At 57.1% G+C, this 26,737-nt stretch overlaps 2 protein-coding genes across 2 annotated transcripts in view; one reads left to right on the top strand and one right to left on the bottom strand.

Annotated features, from left to right (window-relative positions):
* MED24 (mediator complex subunit 24) overlaps positions 1–3,807 on the bottom strand; it is a 34,498-nt gene extending 30,691 nt beyond the window's left edge. The window contains exon 1 of the mRNA XM_047709279.1: positions 3,660–3,807. The gene's annotated coding sequence lies outside the window, so the exon portion shown is untranslated. The remainder of the gene's footprint in view (positions 1–3,659) is intronic.
* On the top strand, positions 3,262–26,573 carry THRA (thyroid hormone receptor alpha). Its single transcript, XM_047709284.1, has 9 exons — positions 3,262–3,477; positions 13,839–14,198; positions 16,599–16,666; positions 17,271–17,371; positions 19,451–19,598; positions 20,246–20,451; positions 21,422–21,568; positions 22,238–22,496; positions 23,111–26,573. The coding sequence occupies exons 2-9, from the start codon at positions 14,146–14,148 to the stop codon at positions 23,359–23,361; spliced, it is 1,233 nt and encodes a 410-aa protein (XP_047565240.1). The 5' UTR covers positions 3,262–3,477; positions 13,839–14,145; the 3' UTR covers positions 23,362–26,573.
* Positions 26,574–26,737: the final 164 nt, after the last annotated feature.

Below are 26,737 nucleotides of genomic sequence, written 5' to 3'. Positions count from 1 at the left end.
ACCCAGGGCACCTGATGGGACAAAGATGATTGGGAGGGGGACATTAAGTGGTCCATTTACCTTCAGCAGGTCTATCGTTGGTGAATTTCCCAGTCTCTCGTCTGCCAGCCAACTGATCCCCAACTCCCATAAACTGTCCCCTCTTTCTTTTCTCCATTTTCACTACCTTTTCTTGATTGAAAGATCACTGAGGGGGAGAAACACCTGAGGTTTAGCTTTTCTTAGCTGGTTTCCCCTACTGTCTTTCCAGAACTCCTCAATAAATGGGGCTGTGTCTGCAGAGTCAGGGGGTATCTGCTGGGTACTTCATCACTTGCTGACATCACCCAGAGCCCAGGAGCTCCAGATGGGGGAGGGGTGGGATTACTGAGTCCCAGGTCACGAGGTAATTCCAGGGCAGGCTGGGAGAGGGCCTGTCCCTTGTTTCCACTGCCCCCCCCAATTGTTTGTGGCTTCTTGGCAGGGGTGGAGGATACTATGTGGGGTCTTGGCTTCCAGGCTTTGGGGGAAGCTCTTCAGAAAGATATCTGGATCCCCTGGTTTCTAGGGGTGGGACCCTGAGAAATCTTGGGGTGCTTCCTAGCAACAGTCTGGGAAGGAAGGAAGGAGGAAGGGAGAGAGGGCGGGGCCCAGGCATAGCTGCTCTGATGGGAGCCCAGAGAACAGGCTGTTCCTGCTGCCTCCTTGGCAACCAAAATCTGAGAGGGAGGGGACCATCAGGCAGATCCCCTTGGAGGGTATCTATCCATCCTCACTTGTGCCCCTACCCCCACCCCCCCCTCTCCCCAGGGATTCAGCCCTGAAGCAGAGGTTGGGGGGATGGGAGGAGACAGCCTGAGTGGGGGTTTCCTGGCAAGGACACAACAGAAGCTGCTGCTGAAATGACTCTGAGAGGAGCTAGAAGCCTCAAGAAATGGGGGTAGGCAGGATGAGTGGGGCAGAAAGGGGGCTGATGCAACACCAGGCAGGGGCTATAAGCCCAGACCTGGGCTGGATCCCAGCATCTGGCCGTATGCCTGCTTTAGAGGCCGTGTGCCCTTCACTTTGCCCTTGCCCAGGTCTGTTACTAGCCCATATTGGGAGCCAAGACAGAGAGGTAAGGAGAAGATGGGAGTGGTAAACTCTTATTTTTGAGTTCCAGGTGCCCCACTCTGCCCCTGGTGGGGTGGGGGGGAGGTAGATCAAAAGGCACTTCATTTTCTATGGCTTTGAGTCTAGGATTTCAAAAAGTCTCCCTCACCAGATATCTTTAGGGCCTTTTGTCAGAGAAACAAACGTGGAGGAAGCTGAAGTGGAAGGGAGACAAACCCATAGCACTTTTGTGTTCCTCCTCTGGACTGCATCACCCTGTCCTGATCCAGATTAGTGCTAGACTTCCCCATGGCCTCCTGGTTCTGCCTGATGGATGCAGAGTATAAATGTAGTTCATCTCATAAAGATATCCCATGCATGGGGCTTCTAGCTCAATTCCCTGGGCAGTGCCATCCCAAGAGACTATTCCTATCCAGAGTAGAGCACGCACCCTAAGCACTGCACATCACAGTCTTGCTCCCCCGGGGTTATCAGACAAACGTGATCACCGAGACGGAGCATTGACTGGCAGCCAGCCAGCCTCAGTGCACCTAGCACTGCACACCGTCCTGACTCTCCACGATGCAGCCTTCCGCCCCACACTGCTGCTGTTGCGTGTCCACTGCAAGCCCAGGCTGAACCCACAGGTTCACGGACTGCATGCTGACTCTGCACACGGTAGACTCAAATCCCCAGTGCAGCTGCCACTGAGCACTGCAGGCTCCCTTCTCCCACTGCATACCCCTCATCACCACCCACTCTGCAGCCTGCAGGTTTCATCCCAGCCACCCTTGTCATCCCCATGATTCCCAGGGGTCCCAAGAGAGGCACCTTCCCCTCCCCTGTGTGTTGCAGACCCCAATGGTGCTCCACCCCCCCACCCCAAGAGAAGTGTCTCCAACAGAGATGAGGATCCAAGAGCTTGAGAAGGACATGAGCAAGGGCAGCCCTACTCAGACAGACTTAGAACCCCACACATAACAAGGGATTCTGTCCAGTATAAACCAGGCAATTGGTAGAGCAGTTCCCCTTAACACAGACACACACACACACACACACACACACACAACCACCCCAAGAGCAGACTTTGGAGACAGGGCCCCGCCCTGGGAGCCAAGGAAAGGCTGTGGCCCCCGCTGGTAAAACTGGGCTAATGACAGTGGGGGAACCGGCGGGGCCAGGGGGGTGCTGGGGTAATTAGGGTTCTGCCTGGCGCTGGGAGATCCTGAGATGAAAGGGGCTCTGGCGTCACTGAGATGGTTTTATGTCCATGAATGCAGGTGTGTGTGTGTGTGTGTGTGTGTGTGTGTGTGTGTACATGGCGGGTGGGGCTGGCAGGGCCTCTCCTTTGGGGAAGGAGATCCATTTTTATGCAGCCTGCCCTCCTCCAGAGACTGGGCCCAGTACCATTTGGTGGGGGCAAACACAGGAGGAAATATCACCACTGCAAAGTGAGAGGTGAGGAGGTAGGAGCAAGCTTTGACCCCTCCCCAGCTCTCCAAAGGGACCAGATTGTTGAGGAAATAACTGATGAGAGTGACTAGAAAGCCTACATTGGAAGAGGGTGACATTTGAAAGAGGAGGCAGTGGATCAGGTAATAATGTTAGAAATGAGAGGGGAAGGGAGGTAAGGGGAGTAAACCTTCCAAAGGGATTAAGAACGTGGGTTGATGGAGGTAAAAAGGACCCCAGAGGTCACTTGCCCAACCCTCACGTTTTAAGGTTGAGGAAGCTCTGTCCCCGAGAGCGGTGGTGATTTGCTCAAGGTCACACAGTGAGTTACTGGCGAAGAAGGGCCCCGAACTCTGAAACAAATGCTAAAGCTCCTTAGGGTTTGGTATTTAGACTTTCTCGCCGATTTATAAGGCACAGACGACCCGTTGATACTCCCTTCTCCATCCCCATGGTGCAAACCCCAAAACCTCCAATTCTTCCAGCAAGCCAAAGCTATCTTTTTAAAATATATCACCGAGCACCCCTCCTGCCGGCGGCGCCTGGAGTGGGGCGGGCGGGCGAGCGGGGCGGGGGCAGCGGCGGCCGAGGGGCGGCCGGGCTGCTGGCAGGGGTCCCGGGGCGCGGCGGGGGGCGGGGGGCGGGGGCCGGCGGCGGCGGCGGCGGCGGTAAGGCGGCCTGCAGGGAGCAGCCGCGAGCCGGCCGGGCGCGCCGAGCCCGAGCCCCAGCCGGAGCGGGGCGGGGGAGGGAGGAGCCAAGAGCGGCCGCCGCCTCTGCCGGAGGAGCCGCGGGGCCGCCACACTCGCCCCCCGCCCCCCCCCGCGCTCACTCGCACTCACACCCGGGCGCTGGAGGCGGGCGGCCCGGGCCCCACCGGCCCCCCATGGACGCCCCCGGCACGGGGCGCTGAGACCCCGCGTCGCTGCCCAGCCCCGTTCAGCGCGCCACGCCGAGGTAAGGGGGAGGGAGCGAGGGGGCATTAATATGCAAATGCCTCGCGATTGATTATGCAAAGCCGTGGGACTCTGGGTCCAGCTCCCTGGCGGGCTGGGGGGCGCCCGGGGGTACCCGCTGCCAGCCTCGGCTTTCCCCGGCTGCCCGGTCACCCTGTCACAGTCCGGGAGCTCGCAACTTACGCCCTGGGGAAGGGAGGTGTTGCTAGGAGGTCGGTGGGCCCCGGGGTTCACCAGCAGAGATGGCGTCCAGGCTTCCCCCTCGAGGGCCCGCCCGGCCTCTGTCCGGCCCGTCTGCTGCGCACTCCCGGGCCCGGCCCCGCTGCCGGCCGCCGGAGCTCCCCCGCCCGCCGCGGTTTGTTTACGGTGCGCCGGAGGCCTGCCCCCCCCGCACCCCCCAGCCCTAGCCTCCGAGGCAGAGGCCGAGGCCGAGTGGCCTTTGCAAAGCCGCCTCCAGCTGCGGAGGGTTGTATGAGTGGGGTGGGGGGGTGGGCTTGCACTGGCCCGGGGAGAGGGAAGTCTCCCCCCACCATTCCACCCGCCTCCCAATTGAGCATGGCTCTCTGGTTGCAACACTCCTAATTGCAAAAAACGCGGCTTGGAGGGGAGGGAGTGTGTGTGTGTGTAGCGGGGAGTGTATGTGAGGGTCCCTAGATGATCCAGAGAGTTGCAAGCTGGTGCGGTTGGGGAAGAGAGGGAGGAAGGGACCTGTGTGGTGTGCCCCCCCTTGTTTCCCTCCCTTTGCAACGTGTCTCTGGTGCCCCTTCAGTGCCTGGGGCCCTCCCTTGTCCGGTGTGAAAGAAAGGCCTGCAGCGGGGGGCAGGGATGATAAGGCCAATGGAGAGGGCCACCATTTACAGGGGTGGAGGTCGCAGAAGGAAAGCTGGTGGGATAGGAGCCTGCCCCTCAATGCTGGCTCTGGCCCCAGGAAGGGGAAGAGATGAAGGGGGCTGTTGTCCCTGATGAGGGAGGGGAAGCAAATGTGACATGCAGACAGAGATATTCCACCACATACAGCCACGTCCATGCACACCCAGGGACACCCAGGCAGACTCAAGGACAGGAGCTGCTGGACACACCCACATGGGGACAAGGGAAGAGGCAGGCTGCCGCTGCACCGGGGAACTCAAAGGGGTGGGACACACCCACGGGAGACCAAGAGCGAGGAGACCAATCCATGCACATACCCACGCACAGGGTCACACGGAGATGCTGTCACACACGGGCAAGGAGGAGTCGCTGTCACCCACACAGAAAAAGTCACTATCGAACGCATGCATGAACACAGAGCAATTGCACACAGTTGCACATTACAAAAGACCCTGTCACTCACAGGCACACACGTGCTAGCATGAGCCCAGTCATACAGGCATCATTGCCTGCCTTGACAGTGACTGTCACTCAGTCAAATGCAAACGCAGTTACACATCAACACATGTATACACAACTTAGCAACAAGTATTTTCCTGGACTCATACTGTGGATCTCCAAGGTTCTGTGTACAACAAAATCTCTACTCTGAGGAAAATCAAATTCATCTCCGTGAAAAGACTTTCCTGCATAGTGGTGCAAAACATGCATTCATGATAATATACTCAGTCTCTCAGTCTCTATCGGCTTGTCATCCCCCGCCCCCCTCCTTGATGGTGAGCTCCTTGAGACCTGGGAGAATCACTCCAAGAGCTCTGGATCCCACCCAGAGCCTAGCACGGGAAGTGCCCTGTAAATGTTAATTGATTGACTGTGAACTCCAGACACAGGTGTACTCATTTGCACACAGTCCCAGGGACTCAGGTACAGAAGGCATTCACAAGGCTCAGGTCCATGCAGTCACAGGTCCACGCCAACAGCTGTGTCCAGACATCCCCAGATGTGCACATTGTGGCTGTACAGTCAGGCGCACCCCTAGATGCACACACAGTTGTAGATTTTTTTTCTCTCAAGCTTCCTCCTGTCTTCCTCTAGGCTCAGCCTTCTTTTTCTTTCTTTTCTTTCTTTTTTTTTGGAGGGACAGAGAAACAAGAGCAAAGAGAGCAGGGGCAGGGGGGTTCCAGAGGGCCGAGTCATGGGGCTGAAGCAATGTCCAGTTACTTCCAGCAGCTGAGATTATGCTAGCTGCTGGGGGGTGGGGGTGGGGAGTTGAGGAGAGCCAGCTCCTGGGGAGGGGCCCCTCTAGCCACCTTGAAAGCAAATGCGGGATCTAGGTGCTCCTGCCAGGGTCGTTTGTCTGAACCTTTCCTGGGGGCCATTGACTTGCCCCCTCCCAGAGGAGTTCCTGCCTCCCACCATGAGTCTGGCCCCTTTTCCCACCTCTGCCCTCCTGTCTAAACTTGGAAGCCTTCCTCAGGAGGCCGTATGCTGGTGAGTGTCTGGGTGAGTGATGTGTATTTTTGACTTGGAATTTCTCTCTAACGCTGTCTCCCTTTTGCTCTGTCTTGCTGTGTCTGATTGTCTCTCTCCTCGTTTCTCTGACAGTCTGGAACTCTCCCCCAGGGCCGCTGCCCCTGTCTACCCCTGCTCTTGTCTCCAGTCTCTGCCACAGCCTCCTTTCTCAGAGCTGGGAACTGGCAGTAATGAGCTTCATACTTTTCCAGTTGTTAATACTCACACCCCGCCCCGTGGTCTGCCTGCCCTGCCTCTGGGGTCAACAAGAGGTTGGGGTGGGAGGGGTGGGGGGCTCAGCTGGCTGCTCAGGACATCCGCTCAGCTGCAGCAGCAAGTTTTGGGGGCCTGAGAATGGGGGAAGGGACGGGGGGGGGGGCGGTCAGGCGACCACTCATGCTGACCTCTTGGGGTGGCACACCAGCTGGGTAGAAGCCCCGGGTCTACAGGCTACAGCCAGCTAGCTCCTAAGCAAGCCCGCAAGGAGCCTCCCCACCACACTGACCCACTGGAAAATAGTCGCCCCCATGGGCAGTAGCAGGAGTTGGCAGGGCGCCCCTGAGCAGGGTCAGCGGCAGAACTCACAATGGCCTTTCTCCACACCCCTGGCAGCTGAGGTCCACCTCAGAGATGCCCAACAGCTGTGCCCTCTGCCCAAGCCTCCAGAGCTGGGTTCTGGAGGTACAGCTGCCCAGATTATGTGGGAGGCTGAGTGAGGCCCTGTCTCCTGAGTGTAGGCTCCAGCTCAGAGTGGGAATTTGAGCAGGGGGTAGTGGGGGCAGGGGGCCCAGAGCCCAGGGGGGCATCCAGCATTTCTCATGCTCCCCGTTAGCCATGACTTGTTTGGATGAGGAGGCATTTGGTACTGATTCTCCCCTAGATAATACATAGGCTGCTATAGAGGGGAAGTTGGGGCTCAGTGACAGGGGAGACATAGTTGGGTCAAAGAACAAGGTATGATTCTTTTAGCAGATAATACACTCTCATGGTTAAGAGGAGGGATTTTTTTTTTTTTTTTGAGCTGTAGTACCTGGGTTTGAATCCCAACTCTGCCACTTGCTGCTTGTATAACACTGGGCAATCGATTTAACCTCTCCCTTGCCTTATCAATAAATTGAGGATGAGAATATCTCATTCAGTTTTTTGAGGATTAGAGGAGTTAGAATATATAAACTGCTTTTACAAGGGCTTCCTGCATAAGAAGCACCGAATATGTTAGCTGTTACACAGAGGAAGCCTGTGGGCCTGGGGTCCTCTGGATTTCTTGGAGAAGCTGGGTGGAGAATTGGATCTCCAGATGTCCCAGGAATGGGATGGGGGTTGGGGAAGACAGTGAGTCCCTAATCTCCAGCCTCCTCACCCTTCCTGTCATATCCCTCTCCCTACAAGTTTTTGCAACCTGGAACCCTCCTGCCTTTTGCCCTGTAGAGTACAGCACCCTACCTGTGTGCCAGGGACCCAGCATCCCAGACGCCTACCATCAGTCGGTCACCCAGGACCTAATCGTGGCCGACAGATAACAAATTCCCCATCCCTGCACTGAGGGGGAGTGGCGGTGTGAAGGGCACTGAGTAAGGACCAATGGGTGGGTGTGGCACCTTGAGGGCCAGGGTCTCTCCTGGGTTGCCTCTCTAACCCTGTGAGTCTGGTGGTAAGACTCCTCTCTCCCCCAAATCCCTTTTCTTCAGCCCCTCCCCTTCAAGGTGCAGCAAGGACAGTGGAGGGATGGCCTGTGGTGGGCCACTGGGGAGCCTTGGGAGTGGGAAGCTAGTCTTAACTGGAGGTCTCCCGGTTGCAAAGGGAAATTGTGCCTCTTGAGGTGGGAGGCAAGCATGCCTATAGTGGAAAGAGCACTGGCTGGGAGCTAGAGACTGGGTTTTTGCCATTCACTGGTTGCTGATCTTGGCCTGGGTTTTCCTCATCTGGAGACAGTGATACCCACCTCACTCTGAGTTGAGAGTAAATAACATAATGTGGCCTGACACGTGTGTTCAATCCGGGTCGCAGCCAGGCTTGATAAGCAATGCCTGTGGATCCTCCTGTTCTTCTAGGGCCTGGCATGCTCCAGGGTGGGGATCCACATGTCCCTCTGGAACCAGAGACCGTTCCCCATCTCTCTCAGAGGCGTCTGGGGCTGGTGTGTGCTGATGCGGGGGGGGGGGTTTGCAATATGATTTTCAGGCATTCAGAGTTGTCTGCTCTTCTCCCTGGCAGGCCAAGGTTGGGGTAACAAAGGGGACCTCCTTGTATGCCTTTGTATGAGGTGGTCCAGAGGGAGGGGTCAGAAGTCCTCTGGGTAGACAAGGAAAGCAAGGTGGAACTTTCTGGTGCCCAGGAAATGCTATGGTTGCTCCCCTGCTTTGAGGATGAGCCCTTAGTCTGGGGACTAGGGACTAGAGTTAAAGGTTAGGGGCAAAGGCACAGCCTCACCCCCAGCAGTGGCAAAGAGCAGCCCCAGCCCACCTCCCCTTCCTCCTCCTGTCTTCCTCTTCTAAGGAAGAGACAAGATCTTGACTCCCAGAGCCTGTTTCTGAGCTGTTTCATTTTCTCTTTTACCCAGGCGCGTGGGCGGGGGATAGGGAACACGGAGCGAGGCTATCGGCTATTGGTGGCTATCGGCATTTTTGTACACATCAGTGAGTGGGTGTGTTGTGCGCGCATCCATGTGTGCGTGTTTTATGCATGTGTGGGCTGGGGAGGGCTCTGAATATCTGCTGGAACCTGGCACCGGCAGCCAGCGGCTCTGCGCATGCGGGGTGAGTGTGTGTGTCTGCACGTGTCCGTGTGTGTGCCGGAGACTCAGCTGCATTTACTTGCTCGAGCGCGCGCGCGCACACGCGCGCGCTTCCTCGCGTTCTCTCTCGCCCTCGCCTGCTGTCTCTATCGCGCGCACACGTACTCTCTCTCTCTCTCTCTCTCTCTCTCACTCTCTCTCACTCACACACACACACACACACACACACACAGAATTTTCAATCTCTCTCTCCCCATTCCCTCCCTCCCCCTCTCGCTCTTCTCTAGCACTCGCGCTGTCTCTCTCCCCCTCTCCTTTCCTCCCTCCCACTCCCTCCCTCCTCCCTCTCTCTCTCTCTCTTCCACTCTCCCTCCCTCTCTCTCCCTCTCCCCGCCCCCTCTCTCTGCCTCTGCCAGTTCGGCTTGGGTGGGGGCTAACTCCTGCGTCCCTGGGGTGCCTGGGAGAAACATCCCTGCCTTTCTTTTTGCCTCTACCATTCCCTTCCCTCCTCCGCGATGCTCCCCTAGGCTTGCAGACAACTCCTTTCTCTGGTCTCCTGGGAAGAAGGGAGCAGGGAAGGGAGGACCCCAAGCCCTGTGCCCATGGTGCCATCTGCAGCGAGTGCCTTGGCCCCGTGACATTCATGCCTCCAGCGTTCAGCTGCCCTAGCTCCCAGCTCCGATTACCCTGCCCCGGCTGGCTGCTGGGGGGAGGGTGGGGAAAATGGGCCATGCCCAGCTTGGGGGTGCTCCTAGCTGCCTACTTGGCTACTTGGATCTCCTCCTTCCGTTTCTGAGGGGAACTGGGGCAGAGGCAAGAAGTTCTGTGGGTTGGCAGGGAAGGGGCTGAGGTCTTGGGCGTGGGTATGGGCGTGGGGGATGGAGCTGACCTTTGGACCTGGACACCCACCTTGATGGTGATTGGAGCTGTCCTGGGATGGGAAGAGGGAGAGGAGAGCAGCAGGTGGTTAAGGTTATGGGGTTGGGGGGGTGGGATGCACGGTTTTTCCAGTCTTTGATGTTAATACTGGGCATCTGGCCCAAGTCAAGGCTGCTGTTTATGTCTTTCTGTCTCTGATCTGCAGGGGAGAGTTTCCTGTTATATTCTTTGGGGGGAGAGGATCTTTTGTTTAAGTAACCATTCGCCCCCATGTCATATCCCCCACCCCCATCTCCCATCCTCTAGCCTCCAAGGCCCCTTGGTGAGCCAGGAGATCAGACCTCAGGGTCACTGCCCTTAAGTTCCAGAATCCCATCTCATTGGGGGCCCTGTGAGAGCCCACCAAGCAGTGCTGCCTCCCTCTTCTCCCTCCTGCTTGCCAAGCTGGTGCTGCGTCTGTGTATTCCTCTGCCATCTCATACCTGCCAAATAGTACCTTCCTTCCCGCCTTCACTCTCTTCTTTGCTGGCACCAGGATAACAGTGAGTTGGGTGGGGCCGTCCTACTCAGTCCCTACCTGAGAATAGAATGGGGTGACCTGGGAAAGGAGAAGGAGGTCCTGGCCCAGAGCAGGGGACCTACCCCTCAAGGCCGGTGTTGTGCTGTAGCCTTCACTCTCACCAGGCTCCCAGGGGCTGTTGGTGTTTGCGGCCACCCGTGGGAGTACACGTGGGCCCTGGTGCCAGTGTGCACACAGATGCCTGTTTGCATGTGTGTGCCCCTGTGTATATTTGGGCTGCAGTGTACACCCGGGCCCCCCAGCATCACCCTTGTTGGTGCCCGTGGTATGGAGCCAGGGCCTTATAGCCAGGTTATGGGGGGGGATCCCCCCCCCCCAGCATCAAGCAAAGGGGAAGGGGAAAGGGAGGCGTGAACCTACCCACAGCACTATTAATAGCCCACATGCCAGGCCACCAAGAACCAGCTGTCACCGTGGAAACCATTTCTGCTCCCCCTCCCCCAGCCTCCATGGGGTGGGACTTAGGCGGGGCGTGAAGCACCCCCCACCCATCTTTCTTTGTTACCTTTCTCTCTTTGTCTCCCCTCTCCTTCATTTGTCTCTCCTCCCTACCTCACCCCTTCTGTCCCCCATCCCCCATCTCCTGGCTGCCTTTTCCTCTACTTCATTGTCATCCCAGCTCTACCCCCCCCAATCCCTGCCCATCTCTTTGTTCTTACCCCTCCTCATCTTTCTCCCCCTCTTCCTCCACCATCCCTTCTGCCCCTCTCCTCCTCCTCCTCTTTCTCCACTTTTCTCAGGCCCCCTCTATAAGTGTGTGTCTTTTCCTCTGTGGTTGGCAAGGAGGAGGGCTGGGCTTTCTTTAGAGCATTAAGGACAAAGTCCAGGGGCCCCAGACAGATGGGGCCAAAAGCCAAGAGCAGACACTCAGAGTAGTGTGTGTAGAATTTGGGGCTAGATTCTGAGGGCCGAAAGTCCCCTTGGGCCTGCAGGACAGCGGAGTGGGGCAGTCCAGCAGTGGGAACCTGGCATAGTGCCCACGGATGCCGCATTGGCTTCTTGTCTCTGTCCTCCCCCCGCCCAGTCGCAGAAGCACTTAAGCTTAATGAAATGCTTCTCCCTCTGTGGGCACCTTGCCCATACTGCCACCCAACAGCTCTTATCTGACAAAGAGGGAGTGGGTGGCCAGTCCACCCGACAGGTGGGTCTTGCCATCCCGCTGTCCAGTCTAGTCTCAGAACCCCGTAGCTCCACCTCTCCTCCTTCAGGCTGAGCCTGCACCCCTGCGGGCATGCACCAGGAGGGAGCTTGGGGAAGTAAGCTGGACTCCAGGAAGTGGGCAGAAAGGCTGCCCTTTGGGGTGGGCATCCCTACCTCACCTTCCCCCCTCCCCCACTGCCCTTCTCCTGCCCACCCCTAACATAGGCTCACAGGATCTACACCTTCCTGGGTGCTGGGCCTTCCACTTGCTCTGTGTGGCCTCAGAGGCTCAGGTAGGGCCCTAGAGACCAAGGGTCCCCTGGGGTCTCCAAGCTCTTGCTTGGTGCCGCATGAGGGTGCCCCGAGCATGAGGGCAGCACCTGGCTCCTCTGCCCATTGCCAGGGGTCAGGGGAGCCTGGTTGCACCAACGGGCACCCGGGCGCCATTCAGCTGGGCACAGAGGTGGGGCAGAGAGGGAGCACGCCCCTCCCCCCAGCAGGCATGTGCAAGCCCTTGGCAGTGCCCAGACACATTTGGAGTTAAGGCCCGGCCGGGGAGGGGGAAGGGAAAATAAACATGGTGGCTTAGGTTGGCGCTCCCCCAGGTGTGCCCTGTAGCAACTGGCAGCAGCAGGGTGCGGGAGGAGGGGGTCCTCTAGGGCGATGGCCCTGGGGCAGGAGCTGCCCGGCCATGTGGGTGCTGCTGGTGTGCCCTGCCTGGCCCGGCCCCCAGTGGCTCATAGCCGTGCCCCTGTACCCCGGCCCTCTTTGCCTGCCCCCAGGGCCCACTCCCCAGGGCTGCCCCTCTCTCAGCATGCCCACTCCTGTGCTCGCCTCCTCCCATCCCTGGGGGCACTTGGGCCTCCGGCTGGCGAGTGGATTTTTCCAGCTTCTGTAAACAAGTGGTGGCAGTGTGCCAGGTGGGCAGGAGACAGGCGGGGGCAGCACCGCGGCCAGGGTGTGCCAAGCACCGAGGCACAGCCTCTGGGGGGAGACAGGGAGACACCCAGACCCAGAGAGACAGAGACACTCAGATATAGACAGACGGACCAAAGGAAGCCTCTCTGGGTGCAGATAGACATGGAAACAGAGGCAACAGAAAATAGCCCTCGATTGTCCAGCCCAACCCCCACGACTTCCCTGGCCCCTACCCCTCAGTGCCCTGGCTAAGAGCGGCAGGCCCCAGTGCCCAGGCCCTGGGCATCCCCACCCACTCCCTCTCCTCCCCCTACCTCCACCCCTTAGGGCTGGCTACGCCATTATAAATTTATAACAGGAATTTCTTCACAAGCCAAGAAAAACTTGACCTACTTTCTTGACGGCTCCCTGGGCTAAGGCTCCCCACTCATTGCCCCCCCCACCAACCCCAGTCTCTTGTCCAGCCCCCAGTACCCAGTCCTGGTCTAAGGGGGCAGCAGGGGCACCGCGGGCCACCTTCCTGCACTCCCGCCAGGTTCCTCATGGTGGGGGCTCGCCTGGATGCAGAGGCCCTGTCCTGTCGCCCTGCCCTGCCCAATGACCTGACTTATCTCTGTCTCCGCTCCCACCCTGGTTCCTTATCAGTTCCTGGGGGTAGGGCAGGGGGCCCAGGGGCGAGGTCTCTGGTACAGCAGCCACATGATGGAGGCTGCGTGTGGGGAACATCACCCTTTGTCCCCCTCTCCCAGGCCCACACCTGCCAGTGTGTGCCAACCATCCGCCTCCGGTCTGTAGCCTGTGGTCAGAGGGGCAGCGGGGAGGGGAGGGTGGGCCCGGGCTGACACTATCCTGGACCGCAGCGAGGGGGCCAAGGCTGGCCTCCGAGACAGGCCATGAGGGTCTACTCCCTGAGCCACCAGCTTGCTAGCTGTGTGAATGGAAATGAGCGATCCAGCTGTGGGAGCCTGGATCTTCATCTCTGGGGTTCTGATGCACGCTTCAGTTATTCATTCAGGTGGCATGGTAGTTTCCTTTTCCCTTTCCCTTGCTGTCCCAGTGGGTGGCAGCCCAGCCAAACCAACTGGGAAGTCTGGCCCTCAGACTGGGAACTGTGATTTGGGACCTTATACAGGAAGTTCTGGAGTCCCCCCTCCACCCCGGGGTGGGGGGAAGGGCTGGGACTGGGGAGTCATAATCTGGTCAGCAGCAGTGGGGAGGCCGGCTCCCCACTGTTTCTAGCACCTGTCTCCATGAAGGCACTCAGGTGGGCATTCTGGAGCCCTGCATGCTGCCCCCACGCCCCACCCTTCCTTCTCAGGTACCTCTCACGTGTGTGCTGGAAACTGCTCATTTTGGGTCCCCTCTTGCCCTATAATACCAATGCATCTTACAAAAACTCTGCTAGAGGTCTAGTAACAACAGCCAACGATTAATGGATACTTATCAAGGGCCAGACCCTTAACTGAATGTCAGGCTTGACACTCATTACCTGGTACATGATTTCCTCATTCTTTTCCTCCAGACCTTTCCAGGTCGGGGGCTCCAGTCTTGCCTGATGCATCTGTTGATCTGACGGGTTGTGCTAATCCCCTCTCCATGCTTGCCCTCCATGCCCGCCACCATCTTGTTAGAAGCCCCCAAGAACCCAAACTATTGCCACCAAAGGAATCCTATCTGTGCACTCCCACCACAGCGCTGCCTTATCCCCACCTCTCTCCTGTCTTTGCAGGGACTTCTGGACAGGACAAGACTCTAAAGCTACTCTCCCAGTCCAAGACACCCTCCCCCAGTCCCGCCTCGGACCCAGCTTGCCCTCAGCCCTACCACCTGCCACTCCCTGGCCACTCTCACCGCCCGCCCCCCTTGGGGCACAGGGCATGGTGTGAAAGGCCAAGTGCTGAGGCGGGCACCATGGGTGCTGTGCCCTAGGACCTGGGTGGCAGGGGGTGGGTGGCCTGTGGGTGTGCCGGGGGGGCCGTTGTGCCCACCCCAGTCTCTTGGCGTGCTGGAGGGCATCCTGGATGGAATTGAAGTGAATGGAACAGAAGCCAAGCAAGGTGGAGTGTGGGTCAGACCCAGAGGAGAACAGGTAATGGGTCCGGCAGCTGGGTTGTGCCAATTCCTGGGCACGACGTGCTCATCACTTGGCTCATCATCTGGCTGGGCAAATGAGAGCTGAGCTTGGGCCATTTGAGCACCTCTGGAGGGATGAGCATGAAACCAGCAAGCCTGCCACCTACCTTTGCCCAGGAGATGAGGTCATGGCCACATGTGACAGGGAATTAGGCACTTGGATTGAGAGATGTCCGTTTTGGAGGGGGGAGGTGACAAAGACCAATTACAGGCGGCAGGCACGTGGCTCGTCTCTTGACAGTGCTGGGAAACCTGGCATGCCCTCCCAGCGTCCCTCAGCCCTCCTCACTTGAGCATGTGGAAGGCAGGCAGTCTTGCCATTTTCCCCCTCTGCCTACCAGACCAGTGTGTGGCCCAGAAGCTATGGTGCCTGGGACATGACATTTAGGGCACACGCACCGGTGACTGTTGGTCCCAGCCCATGCTTATATTCGGAACCTTTTGGGAGCCCCACAAGCTCTTCCTTGTTCATGAGCAAGAGCGGGCACTGCCGTGGTGCTCCTCCCAGGAAGTGGAAGTGAATGCCAGCTCTGAAGGGTTTACTCACACGTGGAGGAGGACTCAGCCCTGCATACACAACTAGGGATGTGTTACCTGGGAGCTGTGTGGCTCTTGAGGAGCCCAGAGGGTCTCTGCTTCCCCCATTGGCCCCAAGTGGCACAGAGCTCTGTCCCAGTTGGCATGAAGCCCCAAGAGCTGGGTACAGCCTGTGCCTATGGCCAGGGAAGAAGGTGGGGGTAGGGGTGCTCTGGGGAGGAGTGTGGCTGTTGCCTTGGAGACCAGATCTTGAGCCAAGAGGTCAGAAGCTCGGCCAGGCAAAGCCCTGGGGCTCAAGTCGAGGTCCCCAGAGGGATGGAGGAAGTGGATGAAGCTGGCACTTGGGTAGGGCACCCCAGGTATCCCTCCTCAAAGCCCTCCCCAAACCCAGGGGGGCTCTGAAAAAGATCTGGCCTGTCACTGCATGGCTCTCACTTGCAGCCTTCTGTACCCTCCCTACCCAGACTTCTGTGAGTCTAGGTGAGTTTGCTCCTAATTCAGAGAGAAGCAGGAATGCAGGTTCCTGGTCCCCCAGAGCTTCAGGCCCTCCTCATCATCCTCCCCTCCCCCAAGTCCCTGCGCCACCTTGTGGCTGTCCCTGGAACTGCACCCAGAGTCTGTGAGTCGTCACTGCTGAAAACCGCCAGCTCAACGGGAGGTGGGGGGGTGCTAGACGGCTTGGAGTTCTCCCATACCCACTCCTGCTGGTGGGAGGAGGGAGATCTGAGTCTCCAGTGGTTGTAGAAATCAGACAGGAGTAATCCCCAGGGGTCCCACAGCTCAGACTTGCCCGGGACTGTGACCCTGGCCAAGGTCACTGTGTCAGTGTGTTGGGAGCTGCATCAGGCTCCAGGGGGCGGAGCCCTGCAACATGGCACACGCAGGGTGGGTGTGGGAGGTTATACAATCCGTGCACGCATGTAGAGGCTTATGTAACCTGTGTGTGCTGAGGTTATGTAACACGTATGGGCAGAAGCTGGTGACATATATGTGCAGTGGCTGAGAGGTGCTAACACCTTGCATGGAGGGGCTCAGAGGGCTTGTCCTGGCTCTGATGCCAAGGTGCAGCCTCACCAGGTGCAGGTGGACCTCCGGTTTGTTGCTCTGCTAAATGGAGGCCACAAACAGGGTGATGCTGGAAGTGTCTGCTTACTCTCATATTCCAGGTTCCAGGCTCTAGTGGCTCAGCACTATATGTTTTCAATCACTGTGGTTATTCATGACCAGAAAATCAGGCAACATGTTTCCTGGGGGGAGGGGTAGTATTGGTAGGAGTCTGTCCAGGGGGTTGTGTAATGCATGGCCTATCTAGAAGTCGTATAATGCACTTGAGAATGCCCTGAGAGTTTCATGGATACAGAGATTCTGGTGTTTATTTACTCTGCTTAGGTTTATTTTGAAGGCTGTGTGGTTATTCACATGCACTGGTCTTATGTTAGGTATCTGTGTGTGCTCTAAAGGTTCTATAGCTCTAAGCATGTCCTGAAGATTCTTTTTGCATTAAGTGTCGTGTATTGAAGGCTTAACCATGTGGATTTCTTGTAGATTGTGGGTGTTTAAGGTTCTCAAAAGCATGCGTGTGTGTGTGCACATTTGGGCCCTAGAACATGCCTGTGTCCCAGCCAAGCCCTTTATCTCTCTCCCCAAAGCTTGTAGATAGCTGGACCCTCGTCAGTGTTGTCAGCTGACCTAGGGGTAGAGGTAGGATGAGGACACAAGATGGAGGGAGTTGGGCTTGGGGGATTATGTAAACCTATTGGATGAGGAGGGGGCTGCCCGAAGACTGCTCTGTGATTCTGCCCACTTTGCCCCCATCCAGTGCCAGGTCACCAGATGGAAAGCGAAAAAGAAAGAACGGCCAATGTTCCCTGAAAACCAGCATGTCAGGTGAGCCTGGCTGTGTGTTCCCTCTTTCCCCGCCCTCAACCCCATCAAACCGGCCCTGGGATCTTTCGGGGCCTGGGCGTGGACCAGCAGCTCCTGTGTCCCTTGGGGAGAACCTCCTAGAGGGCATGGGATGGACTTGTCTGGAGGTGAGAGGGGTGATAAGGGCATGCCCCAGCCTTTGAAGATGGATCAGGTCAAGATGGGCCTCTTCCCTTCTCCGCTAACCCCCTTGCCTAAGGTACCCCCGCCCCATGCCCCCAGATCAGTGTCTGGGCTAAAGGGCCAAGGAACTGTATTCCCCTGAGATGAGCTGCTGACATGTGCTTCTCCTTCTCCTACATTCCCCGCCCCTCAGATGCAGCAAGAGAAAATCCTTGAATGGGCAGTTGGAAGAACTGGGATTCTCTATATTCTTAGGGAAGGGGATGGACAAGGTGACCTCTAATTTGTCTCCAGGATTCTACCTGGACACAAAACCCCGTCAAGGAGGCTGGGCTAGGGGATGGGCCAGGAAGGAAAAGCTGGGGGATGAAGAAAGTGTAGAAGCCTCTCTGCTGGGGGCCCAAGCCATGCCTGCCTGCCTGCCTCCCTTCCTCCCTCCCAGGGTATATCCCTAGTTACCTGGACAAAGACGAGCAGTGTGTCGTGTGTGGGGACAAGGCAACCGGTTATCACTACCGCTGCATCACTTGTGAGGGCTGCAAGGTATGGACCAGCCAGCTCCTGCCCCTCCCCCACTACCTAAGCCCCCATCTCACCCGCCTTAAGGCCCTCCACACCCGGCAAGGACAGCCCTCTAAACATGTCACCTGAAGCCCACCTGTTGCACCACCATTGCTCTCTTTCATCCATTTGTTCATTCACAGTCTCTGCTCTGCCACTCATACGTAAGATACCTAATTTCTCTGGGCCTCAGTTTCTTCATCTATAAAATGGGGATAATCCTGCTACCTACTTCAGAGAGCTGTCGGGAGAATTAAATGAGCTAATTCATATAGAGTATTTAAAACAGTGCCAGGCACGTCAGAAGCTCTCAGTAGACCCCAGCTATCATCCATCCATTTGGTGTATCAGGTATGAGGGATGTAGTACGCACTCTACCCTCCAGCTGCTCACAGCCTACCAGAGAAAGGCACACTAGAAACAAGCATTGTTTTTCAAAATGTGGTCCAGGGGCCACTGGCAGTGCTAGTTCAGTGCTGAGCCTTGGGCCCCGTTCCCACCGTACTCATTCAGAACTTTTCATGGTGAAGCCTTTCTGGACTCTGCCTTGAAACAGGTTCCCAGTTGTTTCCCCTGCACCTAGAAGAGGGAGAACCAGTGCTTGGGTGGGGGGGGGGGGCATGGTGGGGCCCAGAGCAGGAGAGGATGCCCAGCTGCCCCTGGGCAGACGGGACAAGGTCACGGGCTTGGGGAGCCTTAATTAGGTCTCACTTTGTTCATCTTAACCTGCAAGGGTTTTCCAGGATCATCACCTCGTGAAAATGTAAGACATTCCAAGAAACAAAAGTGTTTACGAATATGTTAAGGCTTCAAGTTCCTCTCTTTCTCAGTATCAACCTCGCCAAGAGCCCCAGGGATTTAGGGTCCCACAGCAGGGTTCCTGGAGGCAATGCAAGCTGGTGTAACATAGAGGAAGGACCCTCACTCTCCAGACAGCTGAGTTCCAGAAAGACAGAAATGCCCCGCCCCACAGAGTCTGATGCTGCAGGTCTAGAGTGAGACCCAGGAGTTGGTATTTTTCATAAGCGGAGTAGATGATTTCAATGCCCTGCAGAATCAGTGAGCTCAGACCTTTGGCCCGTACCTCACTCGGATCATTCTGGCTCTCCTGCCCCTTTGGGCGGATCACTTAATCTCTCCAAACTTCAGATTCCTAGTGTCAAAATGGGTTCCTACCTCAAGGGGCTGACACAGCATCAAATGTGATGATGCATCAAAAAAAATAAAAAGAGAAAAAAAAGAGGCTTATATGTGCCCCACAGTGAGTGGTCAGCACGTATTAGGTCTTGGTATTGTTCTTGCCCTCTTGCTTCTTTTTTTTTTTTTTAAGATTTTATTTATTTATTTGACAGAGATCACAAGTAGGCAGAGAGGCAGGCAGAGAGAGAGAGGAGGAAGCAGGCTCCCTGCTGAGCAGAGAGCCCAATGCGGGGCTCGATCCCAGGACTCTGGGATCATGACCTGAGCTGAAGGCAGAGGCTTTAACCCACTGAGCCACCCAGGCGCCCCTGCCATCTTGATTCTTGAGGTTTTTCCTTTAAAGCAAAGATGAAACCCAATGTCTAGACTTAAACAGTTTCTTTTAAAGCTACTAGTATCCATACACAATGCCTTTTCCTGAATTTTTTTTTACACCCCCTCTTTCAAGAATTCCACCTGTGTGAGCAGCAGACAGCACGTATAAGGACGGTTTCAGGGAGGAGTAGTTTTATTTTCCGAATTGTTTAGCAAGATGGAAAATGAGGTATCCGTTGGACTTCCAGAGCTGCTCTTCCTTCAGGTGTCCTAGCACCTGACACCATCCCAGGCTCATGACTCTGTACTGTGGTCCTCATCTTACCCCTGCCACCACCACCACCCATGCACCCCTGCCCCTCCACAGCCTAAGAGCTGAGGGTACATATTTCTAAGGTCCTTTGGCCCAGCCAAGGGATCCTGGACTTGCTGGTGTCAGGAGGAGGCCAGCTTCCCTCACTCATCCCCCACACCCCAGTGAACTGCATGGTCGGTCAGAGAAGGGGAGGTCCCGATCACTCCATGCTCCCTCTCCCTCCACCCCAGGGCTTCTTTCGCCGCACAATCCAGAAGAACCTCCATCCCACCTACTCCTGCAAATATGACAGTTGCTGTGTCATCGACAAGATCACCCGCAACCAGTGCCAGCTGTGTCGCTTCAAGAAGTGCATCGCCGTGGGCATGGCCATGGACTGTAAGGGGATGGGGGGCAGGTTGAGCCAGGTGGCTGCAGGTGGAAGAGTTCGGATATGACTGCTTCCTGCAGGGGATCTTCAGGGCCCACACCTAGAAAGGCAGAGTGACAATCCGGGTCAGGCTGATGGTGGAATTTAGTTCCTGCTGCCCTTACCCCCGGGGGAAGAGGAAACAGAAGATCCCTCTATGAGCCCTACATGTGGGTCCCAGTGCCCTCCTGCCCTTCTGCACACCAGGGCCTTAGAGTTGTTGGGCAGAAAGAAGTCCTGAGTACCCCAGCCTAGCACAGTGTTGTTGACTGTAAGAGAAGCCACCCCACTTCCGGGTGAGAGAAGGCAACTTGGATCTGGTAGGGATCGGGGGTAGCAGGGTCTTCTAGTAACCACTGCTGTCATCACCCTTTAGCCCAGGACATGATAGTCATCCAGATCAGCTCAAATTGGAGTTGACATAGTCCCAGCTGATTATCCTGATCCAGAAGTTGAGGAGCACAACAAGTTGTGCCCCCCAACATCTAGGTGATGTGGGAAGTCACTTCACCTTTCTGGCCTTCAGTCTCCCAACTTGTACATTGGGAAGAGTAGTTTCAGAGCAGGCCGTGGAGGGTGCCATGCAAAGGGCATCGTGTCTCTTTGCCGTTGACAGTGGTTCTAGATGACTCTAAGCGGGTGGCCAAGCGCAAGCTGATCGAGCAGAACCGGGAGCGGCGACGGAAAGAGGAGATGATTCGCTCCCTGCAGCAGCGACCAGAGCCCACTCCCGAAGAGTGGGACCTGATCCATGTTGCCACAGAGGCCCATCGCAGCACGAATGCCCAGGGCAGCCACTGGAAGCAGAGGCGGAAATTCCTGGTAAGGAGAAAGGGGCCTCAGGGAGGGTGGCAGTCAAGTGCCCAGGAGGCAGAGCGAGCTCAGAGCCTTGCCTCCTTCAGGAAGCCTTCTCAGTTTAATCCGATCTGAAGATCATACTCTCTACAACTTGGCGATCCTGAATCATGCTCTTCCGTGTGGGTTGCTGCCTGTTCCATCTGACTGGGGGCTCCAGGAATACAGGGCCGGGCCTTCCTCATTGAATTTCCAGAGAGCAGGGGCCATCTCTCTTCTTTTTCCTGCCAATAGTGACTGGGAGGAGAGGGTGAGGACAGTATGTAACAGGACTTGGGGGCACCTGATGGGTGCCAGGCATTGTGTTAGGCAAAACTGAGTGCTAAGTGAATGGTCAGCTGGGGTAGAGATGGATGGTTGGTTGTATATGGCAAGTGAAGGCAGAGAACTGGTGTCTGCTTCCTGGGGTAGTGTGCCAGTGGGTGGAACAGTAGACTGGCAAGAGCACAGGCTCCAAGACCAAGCACATGTGTGTATATAATGGTCAGGAGTCAGACTGCCTAGGTTCTGATCCTGATTCTATCACTTACTAGTCGTGTGACATTGGGCTTATTACTTAGCTGCCCTATGGCTCAGTTTCCTCATCTGTCAAATGGTGGTAAGTAGAACATCCTCCTCATAAGGTTAAATGAGATATATAAAACAAGTCGCCTTGTGCCTAGCTATTAAATATTCAATAACCGTAGCTTCTATTATTATGATATTACTTCTACTATTGTTATGATCATTGTTATTATTAGCCAACTTGGAGCTCTGGCTCTGATCTGTTCTCTGCCCCAAGGTGAAGGAGAAGCCTCAGGCCCAGGACACAGCTGTCCCGGGTACTGGTAGCCCCACTTCCCCAACCTGCCTTGGAGCTCCCCCTGGTGGGCAGGGAGCCTCAGTGAGAGGTTGAAAGGGGGCTGCAGCCCCAGCTGACCCCGGTCTCATCCTTCAGCCGGATGACATCGGCCAGTCACCCATCGTCTCCATGCCGGATGGAGACAAGGTGGACCTAGAGGCCTTCAGCGAGTTTACCAAGATCATCACCCCGGCCATCACCCGTGTGGTGGACTTTGCCAAAAAACTGCCCATGTTCTCCGAGGTGAGTGGCAGATGGGAAAAGTCGTGGTGCCACACTGGAGGGGAACCTAGGGCTGCTCCCTGGATCCCCCAGCGTCAGCACATGCTCATCTGAGGTTCACTGGACAGGGAACAATTCCTGGTCAACACACAGTGAACACACATCTAAAACACACACACACACACACACACCCCTACCCCTGACCAATGCCTAAGGAACTAAGAGGTTCCAAACACACACACACACACACACACACACCCCTGACCAATGCCTAAGGAACTAAGAGGTTCCAAGTGCCCAGTCTCCCCAACCCCTCCCTGCCCTTCTCCCCACCCCACATCTGCATAGCCGCTCTGGCTCTAGCAGCTTGAATGTTTTCATTTCAAAGAGCACTAACTCTGGGCCCCAGCTCTCCTACTGGCTGTGTGACCTTGGCCGTGCTACCTAACTGCACACCTCACTTTCCCCCTCTGCAGTGGAGCTGGAGATAATGACGGGAGCTAACAGAGGCATAATTGTGAGGTTTAATGACATGGGGCATGCCCGTGGCCCAGAGCAGGGTTAGCCGTTCGGAGTACACCGTCCTGGCTGAGGCCAGTGGTGACCTCACAGCTCCCAGGGTTCACTCAACAAGAGATGCTGGGGGTTGGGGGGCATGCTGAGTGTTCCTGTGGCCCTGCCGCTCCGCAGCTGCCTTGCGAAGACCAGATCATCCTCCTGAAGGGGTGCTGCATGGAGATCATGTCCCTGCGGGCGGCTGTCCGCTATGACCCCGAGAGCGACACCCTGACGCTGAGCGGGGAGATGGCCGTCAAGCGGGAGCAGCTCAAGAATGGCGGCCTGGGCGTGGTCTCTGACGCCATCTTTGAACTGGGCAAGTCACTCTCTGCCTTTAACCTGGATGATACGGAAGTGGCTCTGCTGCAGGCTGTGCTGCTAATGTCAACAGGTACCTGCCTTCTGGCTGGGAGGGCTTGGAAGCTTCCAGGGGCCCAGAGCTTGGCTGGGCCCTGGGCCTGTCACTCTCCTCTTCCCTGAATCCTACAGTCTTTCTCTGTCCCCCATGCTTACCTCTGTCACCAGGCCCATTCTCTGCCCCCAACCCCTGCTCTGTCACCCATCCCCTCCTTGGTTCTGATGTCCAGGCCTATCTGTTGCGTCCCCATGCCCCCTCTGCTCCTTGTCCCATCTTCACCCCATTCTTTCTCTCACCACCCCCATCTGCTCTCTGTTAACCACATTTGCCTTTGTTCCCCTACCTGCCAGGTAGCTTCTGTCCCCCATCCCTCCTCTGTCCTCCGTCCCCTCTCTCTGCCCCTCTTCCCCTCTTCCCACCAAACCTTCTCTTTGCCCCCCTAGTCATGCCCTGTCTCCAGGTTTCCCCCGCTCTTCCCCCTCTCAGTCCCTTTACCTCTCCAAACCCCCAGCACCCCAGTCTCCTCCTCAGCCCTGCCCTTGCTCCTGTGCCTGCATTGCGCTGTGTTCCCTTCGCTTTCCCCGCCGGAGCCCCGCTGCCTCTGCCTCCCTTCGTTCACTCACCCTCATGCGCCTCCTCCCCTGCAGACCGCTCGGGCCTGCTGTGTGTGGACAAGATCGAGAAGAGTCAGGAGGCGTACCTGCTGGCGTTCGAGCACTACGTCAACCACCGCAAACACAACATTCCGCACTTCTGGCCCAAGCTGCTGATGAAGGTGACTGACCTCCGCATGATCGGGGCCTGCCACGCCAGCCGCTTCCTCCACATGAAAGTCGAGTGCCCCACCGAACTGTTCCCCCCACTCTTCCTGGAGGTCTTTGAGGATCAGGAAGTCTAAAGCCTCAGGCGGCCAGAGGGTGTGCGGAGCTGGTGGGGAGGAGCCTGGAGAGAAGGGGCAGAGCTGGGGGCTGAGGGAGGCCCCCCACCCCTCTTCTCTCCTTCTTCTCATCCTCGGATAGATTCAGCTCCCACACACCCCTCCCCGCACTGCCCATCCCTCCTCAGAACCTCCAGCCCTGGGACAGGGCAAACACACGAACTTGCTATGAAAAGGACAGTGTGGGAGGCTGGGGGACCGTGTCCTACAGTTCCCAGGACCCCGTCCTCTAAGAAGGTAGGGGAAGGGAGGGAGAACTAAGAGGGGACAAGCCATCTTGACCGTAGGGGATGGAGGAATGTGGGGTGGGGGAAGATGCCCTCTACTCAGCCCCTACACACACATACAAGAGAGAGCCCCCCCACCCCCCTGCCCAGTTCCTTGATCGAGGTTCCCCCTCCAGGCTAAGGGCCTCTCTGCTTCCCCAGACGCCTGGGTGCAAAGAAAGTCTTGGCTTGGCTCCTCCCCCACTGGAGGTTAAAAATTAGTCATTCTAACTGCACTTTGGAAACCAGGCAAGGGGAGAAGATAAATGAAGAAAAACTAGACAGAGAGAAAAAGAAAAAAAAGAGTGAGCGACTGATAGAGAGAGAGAGAGATGATATTAAGTTATTAACCGAGGCTGGCCCCCTCCCACCCCTAAGCACTTTGAGAGCTGCCCCTCCTCCCCCTAAATCAGAGAGAACTGCCCCCCATACCACATCCCCGAGGGTAGGGCTGCCGATCAGAGCTGTGAGTTAACACAACAGGGTCCTGGCCATCCCTCCTTGCCTTGCCCCTCCCTCTGTGCCCCTTCGGCACCCCCTGCCCAGTGCCCCCTCTGCTCTCTGCCACTCGTGCCCGCTGAGTTCCATCTACCTCTCACGCTGGATGCCAGCCGGCCCCTCACCAGCCTGCCCTGCTGCCCACACAGCCCCCCTTTCAAGTGCCCAGTCCCAGGGGCCTCTCCCTGTCCCCCAACCCCTTCCACACCTTGGCACCCACACAGGAAAAACTGTGGCTCCCCCTCCTGCCTTCCTCATACCTGCAGTATTAGCTACAATCCAGATGCTGCTGCCCTGGGGGGCCGGGGGCGGGTGGTATGCGTGAGCTTCTCCCAGAGCCTCCACCCCCTTAGGACCCTGTCCCCATCTGTCTTCTGGGCTCTCTCTAACCTCTGCCCTCTTTCTTCCCCACTCCCACTCAATGCACTAACCCAGAATCTGGGCAGGCAGGCACCAGAATGGGGGTGCCTAGACAAATGGCACTTAGTTGGGGCCCCAGGGGAGGGGGTGGTTGGTGCTCCTCCTTTTTTCTTTGAAGCTCTTTAGGCCAGCCGCCCCTCTGCCCCTAGGACCCCTTTCCCCTCTTCTTTTCTCTAATTCAGGGACTTTGGCTTGAGCCACCTCCCACCCTCCTGGGGAGGAGTGCTCTGTTGGTCTGCACTTGGGTGAGCTGCCCTCCTCCTCTTCCTTTTGGCGATTGCCCACTGCCCACTCCACAGGGGAGAGAGGGAGGGAGGAGGTAGCCCTCCCATGGGTGGGGGGAGGAGGGCGGGGAGGGACAGAGCAGACCAGAGGGCCCTGGGCTCAGGGCTGCATGTCGGCAGGGATGGATGGGTGGACACAGATGCCCCCGGAAGCCATGGGGAATGGGGCAGGGGCAGGGGGGAGGGTGCCAGGGCTTCCTGCGCTTTGCACTATTGGGGCAAAAATGTCTTAAGCAGTGGGGAACCTGCCACCCCACCCTGACCCTCAGCCTGCCACAGCCCCCTACACACACACACACACACACACAGACACACACACACACACACACACACACACACACACACACACACGGGAAGGCTATGCTACGCTGCCCATCAGGGCATGTCCTGCCCCTGCTGTCCAGGTGTTCTGACGGGGGTGGAGGGCCTGGAAGGGTATCTGCTGTCACCTGTGCATGTGCCTGCCCTGCCCTTGGGCTCGTGGGCTGCCCCTGCTGTCTTTGTCTGTCTCTATCCTCTCTCTCTCCTGGGGTACTGATTCCTGTATTACTCCAGTCCCATGGGTAAGCCCTCTCGTACCCTCCTCTGGGGGTACACCACCCCTAGGGGCCCAGTGGAATTCCTGACCTGTCTGCTGTCTCCCCCATCCTTCCATCCCCACCTCCACCCTGCCCCCCCCATCCCCATTCTCAGCCATGGACATGGTGGAGAAAAGGCCTTGAAGGGGCTTGGCCTCTTCCCGGCACTTGGGAATCCCTCCCCACCCCCAATCATATGAGCTGTGATCCCCTCCCCCTCCCCCCATCTCTGACCCCTCCCCCTTCACTCTAGGTGATGTGGGGCGTATGTGTGCGTTTCTCTGCGTGAATGTGTGAGCAAGTACACGTGGTGGGGCAGGAGCCAGGGGACTCAGGAGCGCCACGCACCTGCTCTAGAGAGGCAGCTGTCCCAGTCCCTGCTTTGGAAGTGGGGGACAGGGCCCTCTCCTGGGGGCCATCGGTGCTAATGAGGGGGATGGCCTTGATGTGGGTGCTCAGCATGCCTCCCCCAGTATTGACCCAGGGCACTAGGGCAGGTGGGGCGGGGCAGCAGGTGCAGTATTGGTGGGAGGAGGGACTGCTGGGAATGGGCCAGGCCAGGACAAGGGGGTGCCAGAGCCATGACCACTCCCCCGTGCCCACCACCCACCTCTCCATCTCAGTATCCCCCCCATCACTCAGAACACACATACCTCATCCAGCCTCCTCCCTGCTCAGCCTTGGGGAGGGTGGGGGTGGAGGAGCCCCTACCCCTTCCCCTGGTGGCGGGTCTACAGGGCTGGGAGAGGGCAGGGCGTGTGACACAGACACCGTCCATAAGGGGGACAGTAATTCCTGCCCCAGGAACTCCTGGGTGGGGGGAGGGGGCACTTCCCTGGAGGCGCTACTGAATGTATGAGAAGCTGGTGCTGGGGTGGGGGGAGGGGGGTTGTGGCCAGAAACAGGGAAGGAGGTAGGTCCCCTTCCCCAGGGAGGGGTGGGGAGACCAGTAGGGGTGACTTGGGGGCTCCTACTCCTGCCCCACGTTGACAATCAGTATGTCTGTTACGTGCGATTTTTCACCCCGTTGTGTTTTGGGTCAGGATTTTAAAGAAAGATATTTTTATGGTAATTGTTGCTCGTCTATTTTACTATATATTTATGTAATAAATATATGATGAAAATAACCCCCTTGGGCACCCCCCTTAGACTTGTGTGCTGTTTCCCTGTATCCTCCCATCTGCTGGCAGAGTACCCACCCCACAAACTGACCAGATGGAGAGGTGTGCCCCAGCCTTGGCAATATTTCCACTCCGCCCCCCGCCCGCCCCAAACGAGCACACATCACAGA

The sequence above is a fragment of the Lutra lutra genome, chromosome 16 (assembly GCF_902655055.1).
Source record: "Lutra lutra chromosome 16, mLutLut1.2, whole genome shotgun sequence".
In the NCBI taxonomy this organism is placed as follows: domain Eukaryota; kingdom Metazoa; phylum Chordata; class Mammalia; order Carnivora; family Mustelidae; genus Lutra; species Lutra lutra.
This window is presented reverse-complemented; position numbering and strand designations above follow the sequence as displayed.

Excerpts from the sequence above, each read along its gene's own strand:
- THRA (XM_047709284.1), top strand. The coding sequence starts at position 14,146 with ATGGAACAGAAGCCAAGCAAGGTGGAGTGTGGGTCAGACCCAGAGGAG. Across the intron at positions 14,199-16,598 it reads TCAGACCCAGAGGAGAACAG|TGCCAGGTCACCAGATGGAA; the intron begins GTAATGGGTCCG and ends GCCCCCATCCAG. Across the intron at positions 21,569-22,237 it reads AACTGCCCATGTTCTCCGAG|CTGCCTTGCGAAGACCAGAT; the intron begins GTGAGTGGCAGA and ends GCCGCTCCGCAG.